This window comes from Columba livia, chromosome 5, assembly GCF_036013475.1.
Source record: "Columba livia isolate bColLiv1 breed racing homer chromosome 5, bColLiv1.pat.W.v2, whole genome shotgun sequence".
NCBI lineage: Eukaryota > Metazoa > Chordata > Aves > Columbiformes > Columbidae > Columba > Columba livia.
In genome coordinates, this window is record NC_088606.1 from 4094868 (window position 1) to 4116736 (window position 21869).

The 21869-nt window shown below is 46.0% G+C and overlaps 1 protein-coding gene across 1 annotated transcript; it reads left to right on the forward strand.

The window, feature by feature from the left end:
* The first annotated feature begins 774 nt into the window (after nt 1-774).
* ATG14 (autophagy related 14) lies at nt 775-21667 on the forward strand. The gene is made up of 10 exons (XM_065063150.1): nt 775-1028; nt 6257-6319; nt 6453-6495; nt 6911-6992; nt 11769-12006; nt 12379-12608; nt 13029-13146; nt 14267-14357; nt 14468-14553; nt 19023-21667. The coding sequence occupies exons 1-10, from the start codon at nt 811-813 to the stop codon at nt 19327-19329; spliced, it is 1476 nt and encodes a 491-aa protein (XP_064919222.1). The 5' UTR covers nt 775-810; the 3' UTR covers nt 19330-21667.
* Nucleotides 21668-21869: the final 202 nt, after the last annotated feature.

The window sequence follows — 21869 nt, forward strand, 5'->3', positions numbered from 1 at the left end:
TTGATTTTAATTTTGTGTGGAATGTTATTAAAAGCTTTCTAGACAAAAGCCACCATTTTCTGTTGGTCAGGCATCATACCACTAGCAACTGCGTATTGAGATTGTTAATGTCTGGACATGATCTTAAAGGTCTTTTTGAATCAAAATGATTCTATGATTCCTTCAGCAGGTGCTGCAGACAGACTGGGAGGAGAAAAACCAAAATGTTATGTTTAAGGCCATGACTGAGTCTAGTTTTGGGCTCCCCACTTTAAGAACAAGGAATTACTGGGGAGAGTCCATGGGAGGGACACAAAGATGCTGAGGGGTCTGGAGCCTCTTTGTGATGAGGAGACACTGAGAGAGCTGGGGCTGTTGAGCTGGAGAAGAGAAGCTGAGAGAGATCTGATCAATGGGATCAATATCTCAGGGTGGGTGTCAGAGGATGGACCAGACTCTGTTCAGTGGTGCCCAACGCCAGGGTGAGGGGCAACGGGCACAGACTGAAACACAGGAGGGTCCATCTGAACACGAGGAGAAACTTGTTTGCTGTGAGGTGCCAGAGCCTGGCCCAGGCTGCCCAGAGCGGGTGTGGAGTCTCCTGCTCTGAGACATTCCAACCCCCTGGACCCACCTGTGTGATTTGCTCTGTGACCCTGCGGGAGCAGGGGCGTTGGACTGGCGGATCTCCAGAGGTCCCTTCAGCCCAGTCTCCGGTTCTGTGAAGACATCGCTTCCCGCCCGCCACCGCCTTCCCGCCCTCCCACCGCTTCCCACAATGCCCGGCGCCAACACAAAGTCCCACGTGACCGGCGGCGCGCGGAGCCCATCATGGCGTCTCCCAGCGGCTGCCGGCCCCAGCCCGGCGGGCAGGGCGGCGGGGCCGGGCCCGGGCCGGGGGCTCTGCGGGGCGCCGAGGAGGACGCCGAAGGGCTGTACGTGGCGGTGGAGCGGTGCCCGCTTTGTAACACCACCCGCCGCCGCCTCACCTGCGCCAAGTGCGTCCAGAGCGGCGACTTCGTCTTCTTCGACGGCCGCGACTCCGAGAGGTACCGAGCGGCCCTGAGGGGACGGGGCGGGAGGCGAGGGAGCGGGACACCCTCCCCCGGGCCTGCCCCGCCGCGGGGGGGCCGCCCCGCCTCACCTCACACCGCGGCTGTTGGCTGCCCCTCCCCCCGCTCCCCTCGGGATGTGGGGGGGACGGTTTGTCCCCCTTGTCCCGCCTTGTCCCCTCTTCCCTGCCCGTTGTACCCCCTTCCCCGCCATTCAGCCGCTGCCCCGGGCCGGGGGGCGGTAACCGGGGTTCTGGGGAACGGTTCTGGGACTGCCTGAGGGGGTTCACCCTATACAGGCTGAGCAGGACCCACAGCACCTTTCTAATAATAACAATGCTAACAATAACCATACTAGTACTAATAATAATATAACGCCCTCACTGAGGTGCAGCCGTCAACGCGTGTTCAGTGTATTCGGTAGAAGCTCCAGACAGTTCAGGGCAAAAAGAGCTGTGCGGTGGGATACTTGAAACGCGCTGTCTGTTTTTCAGCAGCACACGTTGTGTTTTAAATCGTTAAATAAAGTCAGGAAGGTGTGCAAGAAAACAGCACCTTTTAAAATCTTGTCTATCGAAATAGTCCTAATCATAAGCCCCATTTTGGAATTACAAAAAACACGCTGCTTGAGTTAATCACGCTCCTTTTTGCGAAGCGCTGGCTCTGCGGGAGGGCTGAATGAGCAATACGCCAATAAGCAAGTATTCTCATTATATGACTCAGATGCAGATCGTCCCCCCATAGCTGTGGTTCACAACGTGTCCATCCCAGATCCTAAAAAAGCTACACCCAGCACCATCTCCGGAATAACTCTGATTTCTGGCTGATGCCATGTTTGTGGTTCTTCGTTTGTAGCTTCGTTAGCAGCTGTTGGGAGTGATTTCTTGAACTATTTTGGGAAGGCGGTGAGCAGCGTGTGGTCCTCGCACTAAACGCTCTTTGTGTCCAAACACGAGAACAGCCGAGGGGATGGAGGTGTCTTTATTCCATTAACATTAGCGGGAGTGGGCAGAAAACATCAAGCCAGTGTGCATCAACCTGCAAAATTAAGACCTTAGTCTGCCGCTGGGTGGGTTTTCTTTGTTTTTTACATGAAAGATTGTGGCATGGAACCACAAACTGTATTTAGTCTTTCTAAAATAGATGGAAAACTTGTGTTTGTGTGAGACTGCTCAGGGTTATCCGCAACTTCCGTGAAAAAATTTGGTTTGGAGTTCAGAACAAAAACCAACTATTTGTTGTCCTGCCCCTTTTGTAGCCTTAAGATTTTGGGTAAACATCTAGCTTAATTATAGAAATTCAACTGTAGTCTTTGTTACAGTGGAACCACTGTCGTTCTCTGCTAACCAAGGCTTAAGGAATTTCTTTACCCACCAGAAAATGAAACCATCAAGAAGCAGCTTTAGCCAAAGTACCAGAAGCAATAGCTTGTTGGACAAACAACACACAAAACAAAGCAAACACACAAAAAACCCACAAACACAAGAAACCCCAAACGCACCAAAAACCCCCCACCCTTTATATCTTTCTCATGTAAGACAAGATCAGCTTTTCAGTCTGCCAGTTTTCACTGCACCCTCCTAAGATTTAACTGTCCCATTTATCTATGGCTAGAAGACATTCAGTGTATTTATGTTGTGTTTCTTGAATGCGGGACATATTTTTGCCCTTTTTGTCTTTTTTTTCCTGTTGTGCCCCTCTGCCTGGACATCATGGTCCCATCCGCATCTACAGCCCCCATTCAGAAACCTTCCTTGAAAACAGCAACTTCGTGTTAATAAATTAAAGGAACAGCATAACATATGAATAACACAATAACATAAGCGTGCTTGGTTGCAGCAGGGGCAGAACCCTGTAAAGCTCGGGTTTCTTGTTCTTTTGAGGATAACGGAAGCACTTATTTTAAACTGTACTTAAAATATTTTGTCCACGTTCTGTAATACTTAAAATGATGGATACAAAAGCGAGAAAGAGCCTGTGATTGCAGAGGTCGGTTTCCTGTGTTTCTCCGTAAGCAGCGAGCGGGTGTCTATGAATTTCTTGCGATGTGAGCGGAGAGAGGGAGCGACTTTTGCAACGGCGACCGCACAGCGTGGCGAAGTCATGCGGGGACAGGTGCAGTGATCTGGCGGGACTTCAGGCTGCATTTGCTGTCATTGTTATTTATTTGTTTGTTTTACACCTTCTAGTAGTAGCTGGGTTAATTTTAGAGCGGCAAGGAGGCCGGCAGGATCGTGACAAGGGCTTTTCTGTGCGACTCGGTTATAAGCGCGGTGCGAGTAATTGAGAATGTGGAAGCGCGTGGGGTCGCTTGAGCCTCCTGTTTGTCTTTTTGAAGTGTGGCAGGTTGGGGAAAAGGATTGTTCTCTCTCTTATGAAAGAGAACGAGTGTTACTCCTTGTATCTAATGGTGGTTTATTTTTAGAAATTCCTCATGATTTTTCCTAATAAGAAGAGAAATAATTTAATGTTCGAACAGCGAGATTTATTTCAGATTCCTTTTCATTGGACTATTTTGTGTGCAATCTTTTATAACAGCTACAGTAAGATCGAAGTCGTTCATACGTCTGGCAAAAATCACACCCTGCATCTGTGAGGGGGAGAGACTGAGGAGCTGTTAAGATTAATTATTGAAGCGCAGCTACAATTAAGGATGAGTAATCCGGAAGTCCTTCCGTAAAATAATCACTGACGTTCTTCTTTTCATTAGTAACGTGTTGTATATCCGAAAGCTAAGCCGGCATCTTGGTGTTGGCTCCAACTCAGGGTCTCTTCTTCCTCCCAGGACTTTACTCCAGCCTGTCATACGCATAAATTCACAGCGTGTATTTTACAAGCGACCCAAATTGCTTTGCTTTATACATCTGCAGATGGCAAAAGCCAAAGACAATATAATTGTGACATCTAAGCCTGTCTGGGTTCTCTAATCTGGGGGTTATGATTAGGAATGGTGCCTTTTTGCAGCAATTATGTTTTATTATAGTGAATGAGTACAGTAATGACTGCATCTGTTGCTGTCCTCAACTCCTTCAGCATTAATGTATTCTTATAGATTAAGAATTCCTCCTTTCTTGTTGCTTCTCTGTAATTATGAACATGTGGAAATAAGCCAGGTAACCATAGAAAATCTCAGCTTAACATGATAAGACTTGAGGAAAGAGAAGCATTTAATGGATAATTTGAGATGTTGAGTTCTCTGCTTCTCTCAGTTTACGTCTTATGGGAGTTCCTATAATAGTTCATCCAACATGTTGTTTCTTTGCCAAATGGGGAGGCTGTAGATACATAGAGAAAAATTAGTTATACTATGCAATGCAATTAAAATTAGGGCTATATAAAGAAATGGAAATGCTTGCTTAGGAGAAACCTGCTAAAGAAGTTTGTAGGAGCTGTTTGAGGCAGTTGCCAAAGCACGTGGTGAGCGGTAATTTTTACAGGGCTTTCCCAAATATTTCTATCTTCCCTCCCCAGCAAGAACTTAAATTAAGTCTCAGATTCTTGACAGATCATTCAACTTTTCGCCGATGCAACGGACGTGGTTTGGGCAGCTGCGTTGAGTCAGACTCCGTGCCCATCAACCCGGCTTTGAAAACAAGGATTGCCAAAGCGCCGCAGCTCCCGCTCCCTGTGTCAGTGCCCAGCGGCGCGTTTCTGCGCCAGGTTATTTTTGGTTGCAGCCAAAGGTCAGGGCTACAGTAGGTGTGTGTGACCGTGGTAAACAGGAGCCTGGTACAAGGTGCTCTTTGCAATTTCCACGATGACTGCTGGGGTGAGGACACACAGGAGGAACGAACGGGCTCTGGTTGCGCCACATTCCTCCGGCTCACGCGTGGCCTCCAGCTTTTACACCAAGCACCTGCGTTTGGTTTGTTTTGGAAGGAAAACAGGTAGTTTTTGGTCGGCTACAAAGGCAGCAGCCGGTGGTTTTGTTGTTGTTTTAATGCTATCGTCATCTGGAAGGGTGATTGCACGCTTTCTGAACTCAAGGTTAGTGTCCAAACTTTCAGATTGCAGCAATTCAAGGGAAAAAACATGAGTTTTAAAGGTTTACCTGAAATCAAACCCACAGAGTTGAGCAGACAGAAAGAGGCCCAAGGTGCCATCCTGTCAAGCCTTGCTTTATAATTTTTTCTAAATAACGCTTAGATATCCCTGCAATAAAGGACTTAGTGGGTTTTATGCGAAATATTTGATTTTTTGTTAGGATGAAATTGTTGATTCCACATGATTTGGAGGGAAATTAGTGACTTGTTTCTCCATACATGGACTTAACCCAAGACGCACTGTTGAGGCGGAGAGCGGGACAGCGCTGCAGCATGGCAAGCACAGGGAAAGCTGGGAAGCCATATGCTGGCAGAAGACAAAGCACATTTGCTATTCTTTTTTGGTCGAAATCTCTTGGCTGTCTCTGCTGTTTGCTCTTTCTGCCAGCTTTCTCACTTCATGCTTCATTGTAATTTCTCAATATACGTTGTTCATACTTTAGCTGTATTTCTCAATGCGTTGTGGAGCGTGGAGGGGAGCAGAACGTGGTTGCTGCGTGTTCAAAGGGTTGAAACAGTGGTCAGCTCTTTGCAGTCCCCTTACCTGAGACATCGGGTGAAGCTGAACTCAAGCAGACACTCGAATCATGGACTCATGAAAGCCGCAAGTGCCTCAGAAATAAAGAGAAGACAATGCAACTTATTGCTGTTGCAAATACAAGAAAGACTTGGCTGTCATGTAAAAGGCTTGAGAGAGCGCTGTCCTGTTTGGACCTATTAATGAATAAAGTGTGAGACATGATGGGAGAAAATACAGTGTGTAGATCTGTGTTTCCCACCGCCAGAGCGGACCCAGCTCAAACCATCACAGCTTGTGAAATAACACAGTTCAGACTCACTGTGGTATCTGAGGTAGTTCTTTAATTTCTCCAGCCACTAAAGGTTTTTAGAGTACTATTTTTCTTTGTACACAAAACATTGATATTGCTAAGCGATAAGTCTTTTCAAAATAGCAAGTTATTTGCTTACAAGTTCTGACAAGCTGATGTTTCCTCAGCTTAGAGGTTCTGTTGCAATTCCTATGAGACAGATGCTCTAGAATTCTGCAAGAGTTTTATATGTTTAGCCATTGCTTCCCAAGATTAAGACAGATAGTTGAGCTCCGATCCCTTTATTGTTTTCAAACAACTTACGATGCCATGTTGTGTGAAATATCAATAAAGCCCATTGAATCTCTTCCAGGTTTTCAGACAAGAAAGAAAGGCTGATGCATCTTAAAACCAAACAGAGGGAATTCCAAAAACAGTAAGTTGTAGTTATTATATGAAAATAAACTATAAGAACTCTCAGAAACATACAAGTCTCTCTAATGCGCTATTGTTGGAGGCAGATGTAGTCCACATAGTCATTAAACTTTCAATCATGTTTTTTCTTCTAGTGTTTTGAAGGCCATGGAAGGGAAGGAGATAACTGATCAGCTGGTGAGTTGTTCACGTGCCCCATGGATTTTTAAACTCTCTGAATGCCTAGATCATACAGTTTAAAATTAAAATCTACCTTGAGGGTGTTGTGTTGCTTTCCCCAAAAACCCCTTGTAACCAAAACTGAAATAGGCTCTGCGAGCAGGGTGCTCCAAACCGTCAATATTTTTCATTTCTTCCTAGATATTTGCTCAATAACTTATTATACTGATTGACTTTATACTAAGCATTCAATTTTTTGGTGGCATTCTGCACACAAAACAGCAAATGAAATATTTATTTGTTCGTCTGATGCAATTAAAAGCATCCCGCTACTTTTGCGCTAAAGCTGCTGGCTTTGTTGTTAATCAGTAGTCAGGGTGCTTGAAGTCGTTTGTGCCCTAGAGCTGCTGAATGTTCTTTTCTTGTTTTTCAGAGATGGAAAATAATGTCTTGCAAGATGAGGATTGAGCAGCTGAAACAGACCATTTGCAAAGAAAATGATGAAACGACAAGATGTGAGTAATGCCTGTGCCTTTGTGATGTGCAAAACTCTGTGCTTTGGAGTGAAAAATCAATCGATGCGAATTTGAGTGTTAGTTTTAAAAAAATGGTGGATTTCCGAAACCGTCACTTCTTAAATAAATCAGCTCGAAGGCAAATCGGTGAGTGGAGTTTAGCCTTTTTATGCTTGGGTTTTAATTAGTGAACAGTAGACATTATTCAGCTGGATGGAGATGGTTTTGCAGCAGCTTTAAAACGAAATGCTTAGCAGGCGATGACTCTGGCTTTGTCCCTAGAGATGACCTTATTCAGTATAGCGTTTCTGATTGCTTCCTCTCAAAAAAGAGGAGCAAACAGCTCTGCAGCTGTTACAAATTTCATGTCACTGATGAATTTTAACCCTCACCTGTCTAGAAATTCTAAATTCCTGCTTGAGCAAGACTGAAATATGGCATAGGCTGGGGAGTTGTTACCATTCAGCAGCTTCAGTTTTGCAACTCATTAAATATTTTATGCACGAGAGATTTATAGGGTCGTTTCTCAGAAGAGAATATGCAGCACTCCTGACAACCTACATGCAAAGGAAAAAATAGGGACCATATTCAGAAGCGTATTGATTAAGTCAGGAACGCTTTTATTACTTGAAATTCAAGAGGAGCCGCAGAAAGAGTGGAAGCACAGGGAATAGTTATAAAGGAATAGCCGCAAGCTTGCGGTGATAACACCAAAAGGGCTGAGATGCAAAATGATTTTCAACTAATAAGGAGGATGGATGTTAACAGGAAAGAGCAAATAACAGTGCAGAGAAGTCTGAAGCATTCAGCTCCTTCTTTGCTTCGTCCTCGCACAAAGAAAATGTGATCAGCTGCTTAGCCAGATGAAATTTTACATCATGAGAGGGCTGCAGACTAAGGAAAGATGACAGCCAGCTAAATATTATGTTGATCGTACAGCCTCGAAATCAAGATTCACCTTAGGGAACTTGAGGAAGAAGCTGAAGGAGTCCATGGAGCACTTGGGAACACATGAAGGAGAGAAGATGTCCCAGGAAACAGGGTGAAAACAGCATCTTTTTTCCAAGGGTAGAGGAAGAACTGGTGACACAGTCATCCTATTATAAGCTTCTGACTGCTTTGTAGGTAGTTAGAAGGTAAGGAAATGAAAAACAGGCGTCGCTTTGTTAAGAAAAGGCCGTATCAAATCAACCCCTTGTCTGGGGGTCAAGTGGAGGGTGAAGATGCAACACGCCTTGTCACTGGGCACTACCCCAGGCTGGCTCACGAGCAAGAAAAGACATTTTCTCTGGGTGTAATAACGGTGAAGTTGACAGCAAAGGCTCGAAAGGGGGTGATACTTGTCAAACTGAGGAGGTGAGACAGGTGGAGCTCAGCAGAAACCAGCTCTTGGCCCAGTTTTATTCAGCATTTTCCATAATGGCTTGTGCGGTAGAATAGAAGGTGGGATGGAGGAAGACAAGGTGGACGATGATACGACTTCTGTGGAGAGCAGGATCACATTCAAAATTGTACAGATAAATTGACAATATCATCTGAAAAGAACAAAGTCAAGTGCACGATGTTTAGGAAAAAGAAATAAATATAATCAAAACCCAAAGTGGGGGATGATGGTGAGATTGGACAGGAAAGGATGTGGGGATTTACAAATTAAATAAAAAATAATGAATCTAATGCTGCTCCAGAAAGGTTCAGACCTTATTCTGGGTTTTACTTACGTGAGCATTGTATTGAAGGTGGAAACAATTATCCTGCTGTTCCCCGTATTGTTGTTACCTCAGTGGAAATCTGGAGTCCAGTTTGAGCAATTTAAGAAAGGTACAAATCAACTGGACAAAGTCTGGAAGAGAATATTAGGAATAACACACAAGGAATGGTCAAGAAATGGTTTGGTTTAGAGAAGAGGAAGGTAAAAGCTTTTCAGTAGGTAGAAGATTATTAGGAAGAAGATAACTACTTTTTGCCTTTAGCCTGTGAAGAAAGGAGAAGAAGAAATCAATGAGACTTTGGGCAACTTTGTCACCTTTTCTGCAAAAGCAGCTCTGAAGGTGGCAAAATGTTAGGACTAACTGGGGAGTGAAGTTCTTCCACTTTTCTGCTCTTCTGTAAAGTGTATTATCTGCAGCTTCTCTGATGCACACTCAGCTTGATTAGATTTAACCTGTTAACTGACCTGTGGCCCAACCAAATTGTTGTTAGCTGAGTTACCTCCAAACTGCCCTTACAGATAGACCCCAAATCAACTTTTGCTGTGAGAAGCCAGTAGATCAGGAGCTCAATTCACTCTTTCTCTTCTCTTGGATGTGGCATAGTTCATTTTTCTGAAATAAGAACAATTTCTAGAGCCTTGGTCTCCTGCTTTTGCAGTTGACTGGATAACTCAGTAATTGGTGCTTCTTAAAATAAGGTTTTAAAATGTGTGTGTTTGCCCTGTGTCTGTGGAAAACAATTCAAGGAGGCAATCTTGCAAATGTCTGGCAGAGATCGGTGTGCCTGCGCTTGCATTTGTCAGGTAGCATAGATGTGTGGGACATAAGGGTGTCCTGAAATACTGCTGGGGACAAATTGTAATCACCTCATAAACCGGGTCATAAAGCAGAGGTGCTATGCCAAAAGCAAAGGACAGTTGTTTCTGCACCGGGACTGCTAAAGAGGAAACGTGTGTGCAGTGTTCTCTGCTTCTCAAATAATTGCTGTTGGACCTGCAGAAAAGGGAGTTGACTCTGTGAAAATGGAGCCTTTCAAGTACAAGATGAATGTGAAAATTGAACAGATGGACATCTGACTCCTCCTCTGTCTCTTATTCTTTATGCAAAGGGAGAGTTTGGGGATATGAATTCAAGCATTAATTGATTTTTGTGTTGATGTTGCAGGGAGTGCTTAAAGGAAACTGGATTACTGAATGGCACGTAAAGGTTCTTGGTATCGCTCAGATTGAAGCTGATTTTTCTGCAGTTACTCTAGCAGGGGGTCACTTATTTTATAAGCATGACTGAAGTTCTCAGGGACATAGTTTAGAGATGGACTTGACAGTGCTAAGTTAACAGTTGGACTCAATGATCTTAAAGGTATTTTTCCAACCAAAACAATTTTATGATTCTGTTACTAGTTCTGTCCTGCACAGGGAAACTACTCTCAACTTCTTTAATTTGGGACTTTGCATCCCCCAGGTTTCAGATCTTCCTTCCTACCAAACACATTGTGGATCGCAACAGATCAGTTAGATGACTAGAAATAGAATCATAGAATCACAGAACAGTTTGGGTTGAAGGGACCTTCGCAGCTCCCCCAGTGCCCCCCCTGCCATGAGCAGGGACATCTTCAGCAGCTCAGGTTGCTCAGAGCCCCGTCCAGCCTGGCCTGGGATGTCTCCAGGGATGGTTCATCCACCACCTCTCTGGCCAACCTGGGCCAGGCTCTCACCACCCTCAGGAGCAACAATTTCTTCCTCATGTCCAGCCTGAATCTCCCTCCTTTAGTTTAAACCATCACCCCTTGTCCTATCGCAACAGGCCCTGCTAAGAAGCATTATAATTAATAATTCCTGCCGTTCAGGGAGAGCACGGACCAGCTGTCTGGGCAGCTCCAGCTCTGCAGGTCAGACCAGGACTAGCAGGACGGTTTGCACAGACCCACAGATGGGAATCAGTCTTGAGTCCCATTCTTGGGACGAAGCCTTTTTGTGCACCTCTGTTGGGAATACTGACCGTCTGAATGTGTTGTTTGAGGTAGCTAGAGCTACATAGAAGTTTTCTTGATTTTCAGTAGTATATAATGCAGCTTCTTTGAGCGTTCTTATTGTAGCTCTGGTCTCATCTGTGTCTTGCAATCAAAATATATCAATGAAACGATGTCAGGGCTTAGCACTTCCCTTCTGTCCAAGGGACAGTTACCCCATGTCTTTATTACAAGAAAGAGATGCTGTCAGAGAACCTGACTAACACTGTGTCTTTTCAGCCATAAAAACAGAAAGTGAGGGACTCGTAAATGGGGGGCTCTCTTTCACGCTGAGCTCCGTTAGGTTTTAGACATGTATTTGGAGAGTGTGTATAAGAAAGACAGAGGTGGTTAACTCGCTCTCTTTAGCATCAAGTGGTTGTGGGAGCGTCACCGCAGTCAATTATTTTAGAGGAGAATCAGCAGATGCTCCTGAAGGAGCTTTTTCCGAGCCTCAGTGTGCTGGACACGTGGAGTAAATTCAGGCAGATGCAGCACTTCAGCAAATAAGCACATTTCTCTTTTTGTGACTGGAAAGGGAGATTGTCAGCGTTCCCATGTGGTAACAAGGAGTCTGCACCGTTGGGATCCATGCGCTTTAAGAGCACATACGTTGAGTGTGAAGCCCAAATAATGTACACAGAGAGCAGCTGTGGTGCCAGAAATGGTGACTGAAGATGCTGTCTGCACTGGATTCTGGCCGCAAGCGATGCATGTCTTTTTGGCCAGCACCACGCAAATGCGTACGGTCAAGTTATTTCTGTCATGCTGATTACCTCAGAAGTTTAATTAAACTATGAAATCTTGGCTTTTCTGATCCAAATCCAAAAATAGCTGGGGAAGGATTAATCCCAATTTCAGTCTGTTTGGAGACCTTCAGAAAATACCAGAAACTTGTACCACTTGTCAGGTGGAAAATGTTGAGAGTTTAGCAGGGTTTTGTGTTTTAAGCTGCTGTAGATCTTGTGTTCTATAAAGATTAATAACGCTTTTCTCAAGCTTACTACAAGCACCTCACAGCTCCTTTTCCAGGACTAACATCTGCTGCTGTTTTCACAGACGCCGAGGGGCTTCTGAGAATTAAAGAGGAGAACCAGAAGCATTATCGCAGGGCTCAGCGGCATCAGGAGAAGAAAGAGAAGATCCAGAGGCATAACCGCAAGCTGGGAGACCTGGTGGAGAAAAAAACCTACGACTTGAAAACCCAGTACGAGCACCTGGCAAACCTTCGTCGGACGCATATCCTGGAGCTGACGTCAGTCATATTTCCCATTGAAGAAGTAAAGACAAGCATGAGGTACAGGAGGCTTATCCCTTTGGACTCGTTTTGCTTTAGACACCCAGAAGTGAGTCATGTAAGTCAAAGCCAGACGCTCTGGCTCCCTTAGTATCTGTGGGGAGAAGGTGTTTCCCAAAAACAAAGCGTCTGACCCAAAGATAGAGGTCCAGAGTAGAACAATCTGGAGGTGCTGGCATCTCCCCACCGAGAGATCTGAGGTGTGTGTCCAATGTTAAACTTTCTTAAAATAGATAATTGAAAACCTCAGAAGAAAGGAAACTAGTTTTGGGAACAGGGAGTTTTGCTCTCCGTGAAATCTGTCCAAGCTATAATCTATTATATATTTTAAAACTTCTGTAAAAACACTTGGTTCTTCTTCGGGTGCTACAGAGATCCTGCAGACGTGTCTTCTGAGAGCGACAACGCCATGACCTCGAGCACTGTGAGCAAGCTCGCGGAAGCCAGGAGAACCACGTATCTCTCGGGGAGATGGGTGTGCGATGATCACAACGGGGACACCAGTATCGGTATCACAGGGCCTTGGATAACCCTTCCTAATAACGGAGATTATTCAGCGTATTACAACTGGGTGGAAGAGAAGAAGACGACGCAAGGGCCAGGTAAGGAGCAAGGTCGCATTAGATGTCTGGGTTACTCCAGAAGATGCTGAGGAGCAGCAGCCTGGTCCGTTTGTTCTCATCCAGACAAACCTGAGTCAGAAATAAACACCAGGACAGGGATTAGTCCACTGAAAATCCCCTTTTGCAGGAAACGCTCCCTGGGACACAGCGCAGTGTAATAGATAAAGTTAATTATTCACAGTTTTGACATGGTTCACATGCCGTCGTTTTAACGGGAATTCCAAGAATTACTATTTTCTACCAACTTCTGACAGATTTCACTGTAAATGATTGCTGGATTCAGGCTGTTCTCAATACTTAGAAATGACATTTTCCAGAGCAGACTTGAGTAACGCATTAACACACCCACTGAGGCTTCATTTCAAATGAGACTTTTCATGAAGTTTTTATTTCTTTCAGACATGGAACATAATAACCCTGCTTATACCATCAGTGCTGCTTTGTGCTATGCAACTCAGCTCGTTAACACTTTGTCTCTCATACTTGACGTAAATCTTCCCAAGAAGCTCTGCAACAGGCAAGTAAATGCAAGTCTCTGAGGAGGTGAATCAGTGACCAGTTTTGACTGATCTTAAATTGGTTTGGTTTTGGGAACAAAGTCATTACCTGGAACAGCTTTTGTGGTGGCAGTTGATGGCTCATGGGTTTTTGTGTTGTTTAGTTTTGGACAGAGGGCTTGTAGGGTTTTAGACCACAGTTTATAGTCCCTCCCTCCTTTTTTACCTCCTGAGAGTGTAGACCAACCATCACAGTTAAAAATAACAGCTTTCTAACTGATTTAAGTCAGCGTCCTCAAATTAGAAATGAAATATGACTGTCCATGAACAGCACTTTTCATTTTATGAGACCCTACTGTGCTTTACAAAATCTCAGCCCAATTCAGCAGCTCTTAAGTCATCTTGAATAACTCCGCTACATCAAGCGCTGTAGAACAAGTCCTTATAATATGGCATGACAGCTGTGTAATTCTCTTTGGGATAAAACACCTATGCAGAACACACCTGGCTGCCAAACGTCTGGGAGTGTATTGCGCAAACCCCATTTGTGGTGAAAAATACTGTTAGATTTTTATTTTTACATGTCTATGTGGAGCTGATGGGATCTGTACAGAAGTAGAACTGATGGAGCTTGGACCTACTCAGTCTTCCAAGATCTTAGTTATGTTGTTGAGGTTCTTTAAGTGTTTAAGGTAGTGGCTGCCAAAGCGAGGGCACGACAGTCGTGTGGGGTCTCTGTGTTGTTTTATTACTATTATTTGGGCGCCCTGTCTCTGCAGAAGGGAAAGGTTGGGAATGGGAATTGATGAAAGATGTAAAATGAGAGCTGAAGTAGGTTGGCTACAGTGGATCCTTGAGTTTCCTACAGTTTACATCACTTGTCCTGCTGAAACCGGTGAGACTGGGGCAAGCAGCACTCATCAATGAAACGCTAATGGTCTTGCTAGGTGAAAAATTAATCTCCTGAGCACTCTAAAACTGGCTGTACAGTTTAAACAAGTGCTCGCTGTGAGGATTTTTACTCTGGGACTTGTTAGGAAGCCAGGGCACATAATGCTGATGTCTCCAGTAGGTGTATTTTCACAAAGCATTTTGCCTTCTTTAAATATGTATATACACACGTGTTTGATGTTTCAACAGCGAGTTCTGTGGAGAGAATCTCAGCAGACACAGGTTCATGCGGGCAGTGAAGAAGCTGAATGCGAATATCCTTCACCTTTGCTTCTCTCAGGTAGGGGGAATGCACATTGGGATTCTTTCAACAGCTTTTAAAGTATCAGCTGTGCCTGCAGGTTTCCTCCTGTAACTGATGGTGTATTTTTCTTACCTCCTCCTCGGTAGCACGTCAATTTAGACCTGTTGCACCCGCTGCATACACTCAGGAACCTCATGTACCTGGTCAGCCCAGACACGGAGAACTTGGGCAGGTAAGAAGAGCGATACCTCAGCTCTCCTGTGACCCTTTTGAAGCTACACATTTGTCTTGTTACTTACGAGGAAATCTCTTCTGCTGTACCTATAAACGAGCCCACAGCACACCAGAAATCAGGGTATTTACAAGGAGAGGACAGAAAAAGGGGGTCCTGAGTAGGAATTTAGATTTCAGAGATGTGTGATGTGCTTCTAGTAGGCTCAGCTTTGTAGCTGATGATGCCAGGCAGTCTCACTCTGCTCCAAATATGACCCTACCAGCATCTTGCCAACATGTAAATACCTAAGAGAATCCAGCAATATCAACCCTAAAATGAAGACTGGGTAAACCTTTCCCAAAATGCTTGAGTCAATGAACACCCTAGACCAAAGCCAACACTTCAAATACATTTAATTTATATGAAAATTAAGATTAAAGGCAATTTTTCAGTTAGCTTAGTATGTGATGAAAAGAACATCAGTTCCTGTGGGCTACATGCACCAGATTTAATAATTATATATATATTTTTTTACAATTTAAATGTAAGAAAACCAATTATATTGATTTCCTGTTGGGATAATCCAGTCACAAGTCACTTGTGTCTGAGGCAGTCTGCAGTTATTTGTTTAATCTGACTAGTGCTTTATTGCCCCTTAAACACATTGATGTTCTGAAACCTGCTTTTCCACTTTGTTCTCATGTACAGATCTAGTTTTATTTAAAAAAACAGGACTCGCGTACACGTCTCTAACCACTTCCCTTCTGTTCTTTGAGTACATCCCTACTGATTCAACCCAAAGATACAGGGAGCCAAATCTTTGTAACAGCTCAGTTTGGAAAAAAATGATCTGCTTTTGCTGCTTCTCTGCAAACCAGGAGAGTGTAGGAAATACCAGAGAGTGAAGAGCTGTGTCCTGGAAAGCAGCTGCTGTAAAGGTGCCACAGTGGGTCTTGTCTCTCTGTGCAAATGTTACAAAGCTTCAAATGCATCAGTTGGGTCCATGTAGTAAAAGAGGTTACAGGAAAGAGTCAGAGAAGATTCAGTCTGTATGAAACAGTCTCAGCTCGCTAGAGGTGAGATTGAGAGGTGACTTGATTTCCACACCTTCACGGGGAGAGAATACAGGCTATTGAATAGCTTTACAGACACCATTGGAAGTGAAGAGTCTGAGTTAGGTTGAAATGAGACGCATGCGTTTAACACAGAGATTAATTACGTGCAAGAATGAAAGGGGGGATTCTCTGTTTGCTTATGCTGTCAAGGCCAGATGCGTTCCTGGAATGGATGTTTTCATCAGGCAGAGGTTACTGGGCTCAGGACAGGGGGAACGTCTGGAATGTAATCATAGAATCGCAGAACAGTTTGAGTTGAAGGGACCTTTCAAGCCCATCCAGTGCCACCCCTGCCATGAGCAGGGACATCTTCACCAGCTCAGGTTGCTCAGAGCCCCGTCCAGCCTGGCCTGGGATGTCTCCAGGGATGGTTCATCCACCACCTCTCTGGCCAACCTGGGCCAGGCTCTCACCACCCTCAGGGACAACAATTTCTTCCTCATGTCCAGCCTGAATCTCCTTCCTTTAGTTTAAAACCATCACCCCTTGTCCTACCACAACAGGTCCTGCTCAAAATTCTGTCCCCATCTTTATTATCGGCCCCTTTTAAGCACAGAAAGGCTACACTAAGGTCTCCCAGGAGCTTCTCTTCTCCAGCTGAACACCCCAACTCTCTCAGCCTGTCCTCCCAGCAGAGCTGTTCCAGCCTCGGGTCATTTCTGTGGCTCCTCTGGCCCCTCTCCAACAGGTCCATGTGTGTCCTGTGCTGAGGACCCAGAGCTGGACCAGCACTGCAGGGGGGTCTCACCAGAGCGGGGCAGAGGGGCAGAATCACCTCCCTCCACCTGCTGCCCATGGGGCTGGGGATGCAGCCCAAGATACAATTGGTTTCTGGGCTGCAAGCCCATGTTGCTGGCTCATGTCCAACCTTTCAACCTCCACCAGCCCCAAGTCCTTCTCCTGGGGTCTGCTCTCCATCTGTTCATCCCTGGCTTGGACTGATACTGAGAGCTGCCCTGACCCAGGTGCAGGACCTTGCACTTGGCCTTGTTGAACCTCATGAGGTTCACATGGGCCCACTTCTCCAGCTTGTCCAGGTCCCTCTGCATGACATCCTGTCCCTCAAGTGTGTCAGCTGCACCACTCAGCTCTTTTTTAATGGCCTTTGTTATAGGGCAGGTCACTCTGGATGATCTAATGATCCCTTCTGGCCTTAAACCTGATGACTCTCTTCCCAGGTTGCCTTGTTAAGCAGAACGCTTTGCCAGAAGGCAGTGCTCCCATTCCTTTCCACATTATGAAAGAGGAGTGTTTACCTTTAATTTCTCAGCTGTCCGCAGGGTTTGCAGCAACCAGCTCTCTTTATTTTCCTTCAGATATCTAGGCTTAGAGTTGCTTGTATAAGCTACTGTTTTCAGATAGATATTATTTTACCAAGCTTTAATTGCTATGCAGAGTCCTCCGTGTTTCACCGCCTCCGTGAAAACCTCACACGGGGTCACCAGCCTCTGAAGCCACCTGCTTTGGCTCGGTAAGGATATTTTGGATTTTGGCTGCCCGTACTTGAGTGCAAAGCAGCAGGATGGGGCGGATGCAATTGCTTCTCCCACCAGGCAGTGGCAGCAGGTAACAGAGTCACAGCACCGGTGGGTTTGGCCAGAACCTCCGGAGATCCAGCCCATCGCCTCCCTCAAAGCAGAACTGACTGGAGCACGTTGGCAGACTGGGGACAGACGTTTTAGCAGGGCCTGTTGTGACAGGACAAGGGGTGATGGTTTTAAACTAAAGGAGGGAGATTCAGGCTGGACATGAGGAAGAAATTGTTGTCCCTGAGGGTGGTGAGAGCCTGGCCCAGGTTGGCCAGAGAGGTGGTGAATGAACCATCCCTGGAGACATCCCAGGCCAGGCTGGACGGGGCTCTGAGCAACCTGAGCTGGTGAAGATGTCCCTGCTTATGGCAGGGGGGGCACTGGATGGGCTTGGAAGGTCCCTTCAACCCAAACCCTTCTGTGATTCTGTGATTCTAAGTTACTCAGAACTGTGGCCATCAGGATTTTTAATAACTCCAGTTATGGCAACCTCGCAGCCTCTCTGGGCAACCTGTTCCCGTGTTTGACCAGCCCCATAGGAAAGAAGTTGTTGATGTTGCTCAGGGTAAGTGTTGCTGTGGGCAGTATCTCCAGTGAGTTGTGCCAACCCGGTTCTAAGCTGTAAACTCCACCCTTCCTCTGGCTGACGGAGCCACAGCATCTTGGCCTGACCAGGGCTGGTGTTAAAAATAAAAGCTGTTCCACATCAAGCTGAGATTTCCACCGGTAGAGCTGTGAGATATTACCAAAAGTGGGGTTTTTTGCGTGTGTGTGCTTCACCATCCACCGCCAAAGCAGAACAGCTTTTGGGCCATTCCTGCTCTGTGGGTCGGAACCAACTGTCGCTTCGGTGGCCACATGTTTTTGTTTCACCATTGTCAGTTACCTCTGTAGCCAGTGAGTTTCTCTCTTGCTGAGTGATAAACACAGAGGTATTTTAATTTCTCTGCTGGATGCAGGACAGAGCAGGGTGCTTTGGCGTGTCTGGGGCTCATACCAGCAATGGGACCTGGGGATTGGACTAGAAGATCTTTTGGGGTTCCTTCCAATCACAGAGTGTCAGGGGTTGGAAGGGACCTGGAAAGCTCATGCAGTGCAATCCCCCCATGGAGCAGGAACACCCAGATGAGGTTACACAGGAAGGTGTCCAGGCGGGTTGGAATGTCTGCACAGAAGGAGACTCCACAACCCCCTGGGCAGCCTGGGCCAGGCTCTGCCACCCTCACCAGGAAGAAGATTCTTCTCACATTTAAGTGGAACCTCCTGTGTTCCAGTTTTAACCCATTGCCCCTTGTCCTGTCACTGGTTGTCACCGAGAAGAGCCTGGCTCCATCCTCCTGACACTCACCCTTTCCATATTGATCCCCATGAATGAGTCACCCTCAGTCTCCTCTTGTCCAGCTCCAGAGCCCCAGCTCCCTCAGCCTTTCCTCACACGGGAGATGCTCCACTCCCTTCAGCATCTTGGTGGCTGCGCTGGACTCTCTCCAGCAGTTCCCTGTCCTGCTGGAACTGAGGGGCCACAGCTGGACACAATATTCCAGGTGTGGTCTCCCCAGGGCAGAGCAGAGGGGCAGGAGAACCTCTCTGACCTACTGACCACCCCCTTCTAACCCACCCCAGGTACCATTGGCCTTCCTGGCCACAAGGGCACAGTGCTGGCTCATGGTCACCCTGCTGTCCCCAGGACCCCCAGGTCCCTTTCCCCTACACTGCTCTTCCACAGGTCGTTCCCCAACTTATACTGGAACCTGGGGTTGTTCCTGCCTGACTCTACACTTGCTCTAACATGCAGTGTCTCTGTGACAGTCCCACACTGACCCCGTTGTGTCCGCATTCGCAGGTCCGGCCCTTTTGAAATCAGCGCCGACCTCGAAGACTCCATGGAATTTGTGGACCCCAGCGCCACCGGCGAGACGGATGAGAGCGGCGACGAGCGCGTCAGCGACGAAGAGACGGACCTGGGGACGGACTGGGAGAACCTGCCGAGCCCCAGGTTCTGCGACATCCCCTCCCAGCAGGCGGAGATGCTGCAGAGCCAGAGCACGCAGGCGTCCCAGCCCATCGCCAGCAGCAGCGCCGGGGGAATGATCTCGTCCGCCGCCGCCTCGGTCACCTCCTGGCTCAAGGCGTACACGGGACATCGCTAACCAGCGAGGGAAAAGGCTCGGAGGAGCCGATGCTATAGTACAAACCTTACATATTCAGTTTAAGTAGTGCCTGGAACAAAGAAAAGGTCAGACTTTCATTTTGTAAACCAGAAAAGAAATACCACCAAACCCAAACGTTTTTATTTAACCAAGATGACTGTGATGGTACCGTTTTTGTAAATTAGCTAGCTACGTGCTCCTGACGGGCTCTGCGATGGCACTTTGTGTCCTGGTCCTGTGTCTGTCTGCGTTATTACCGAGGAAGAAGGACCTGGCAGCCTCCAGCTCTGCTTTCTGAAGCAGCAGCAGCTTGTGGAGGGTTTGGATCGGGATGAAGGCTGCTCGCTGTGCAGCCCGGACAGCCGTGCAAATGCACTTCACGTTTTAACTCCGTACAGGGTTTTCATTTGTGTGTGTTTTAAATCTGTCTTGCATCATGCAAAACTGCGTATTTCTAAATTTTTCTTCATTCAGGACATGAAAATGATGCATTTTTAACATGTTTTCTAATCTCTGTTGCCATATTTTTAATACAAAGAATCAGCATGGACGGGAATTCTCACAGCGAATTGCTCTTTAGATTTGGTTGTGAATGAGTTTTGCTGTAGAAAAGTGGCTTGTTTCATGCTGTTTCCACCGGTTGATAGTCTGGAAGCTCCGTGTCGTGCTGTTTGAAGCACACAGGCTCTTTACTCTTAATATCACACACCAAAGAAACACTGGACGTTCTCTTGGCTAGACCCACATTTGACACCGATACAGGATTGCGTTGTTGCAATAATATTGATCAGTTACGCCACCACATTGCCGCTTTTCTTAATACTAGAAAAACCTCATTTCATGCTATTTTAGTGAAGTCACGCGTTCTCCACACTACATGTATTTTAAACCCGGTTTTATTTTGTGTTTATGGTGGGGTTTATGTTGTTCTTTTGTTTAGTGAATGCCACCAAGTCGGTTTCATTTCGCTGCAGCTCCTTCTTTTTGGCCTGGGGGATGGAAATCTATGGTCAGTAGTTTCTTTTTTGTTTTAAAACCAAAGATCCTTAATTCCACGCATTGTTCTATGGAGACACCCTCGGTTCTACCATTCTTTTGGTCTAAGGGGCTACATCAATCTTTTCACCAGGGGCCACATCAACCTCTTGGTTACCTTCAGAGGGCCAAATGTCATCTTAGGACTGGATAAATGGAGGAGTAGTTACATTTATACAGACCCAAAATTACATTTGGCCCTTTGAAGGCAACCGAGAGGCTGCTGTGGTCCCCAGGGAAAATGGGTTTGGCACAGGGTGTTTCAAAAAGATGGACCCAATTTGAAATCACTGCCTTTTGAAACTGGGTCCAGCTTTTCAAAACACCCTGTAAATCCAGCAGTTGGGTTTAAGGGATCAGCCAAGACTCCCTTGACTATGGTGATGGGCTGGGAGGGTTTAGTCTCTGCTCAGTTCATGGCATTTTACTCGCAGCTATTGGACCCGTTGCAGTTCTAAGCAACCAGCACACACCAGTGCTATATACTGGGTATACTGGGCTCTTAGCGTTGCACAGCTCCTTCTGCTCCCCATTAATTCTGCACTGGACCCCACCATATAAATCTTCCTTTTCTTTATTAATATACATTTCAGTCACTCTTTCATTGCTGCCTTTGTGCTACTTTGAACCCCTAAAGGCCAGGCCGTGATTCTATTTGTGCACTGTCATTTAGGGGTAAAACGAAACCCAACAAACCCGCCACCATCACAAAAACCTTTTTAAAGCCATATACTTCATAACCATGTTTTCCAAATAATTTATTAGCAACCATGTCACATTCTGAAAGTGCACAAGGGCACTGCGAGGGGGTTCAAAGACGCGTCGGGGTCTTTTCACGCATTGTTTTTTGTACAGAATACGGATTGTGGTTTGTTTGTTTCTTTTCAAAGTGTTTTGCACACGTGTGGCTGAGGAAGAATCGTGTGTGTCCAAACCTCGAGTGCAATCGCCAGGATTAGTTTTCCAGGTTTGTTTTGGGGGCAGGGGAGGGAATATCTGTAATTATAGATATTTGATGACAGCCAGCCGAGGGTTTTACAAAACACTTTGCGTAGCATGAACGCGGGAATTTCAGTTTAGGCCTCGGCTTTTGTCCGTGACGGGTGACCTGGGGTGGCCAATTGGAGCTGCTGAGGAAGAGCCTCAAAATCGGGGACCTCAATGGGATGGGACACCCGGGGTCGCTCGTCACCCACAAAATCTCAGCGCCTCTCTCTGCAACTTCCGAACTAGATGTAACTAAACACAAATGGTTTTGTTTTTCTAAATTTTATTGTATTATTGCAATAAATCTTTAACAGTATATATATTTTTTTAAGTTGTATAATTGTTACTTCTGTGTGGTTTGTTTTTATCCATACTGGGCAAGTCCACAAGAACTTCCAGCTTTCAATGCATCGCAGAGACCAGTGCAGTGCAGTCGTACAGCGGTGGAATAAGCAATACCCATCCTATAACAATACTCTTACATCAAATAACTGCATCTCTGGATTGGGGAAGGGGAG

What these genes read in the sequence shown, in the direction of transcription:
- ATG14 (XM_065063150.1), top strand. Translation starts at nt 811, where the DNA reads ATGGCGTCTCCCAGCGGCTGCCGGCCCCAGCCCGGCGGGCAGGGCGGC. An exon ending in AGGAGATAACTGATCAGCTG is followed by an intron (nt 6,496 to 6,910) that starts GTGAGTTGTTCA and finishes CTTGTTTTTCAG; the next exon opens with AGATGGAAAATAATGTCTTG. An exon ending in GAAGACGACGCAAGGGCCAG is followed by an intron (nt 12,609 to 13,028) that starts GTAAGGAGCAAG and finishes TATTTCTTTCAG; the next exon opens with ACATGGAACATAATAACCCT.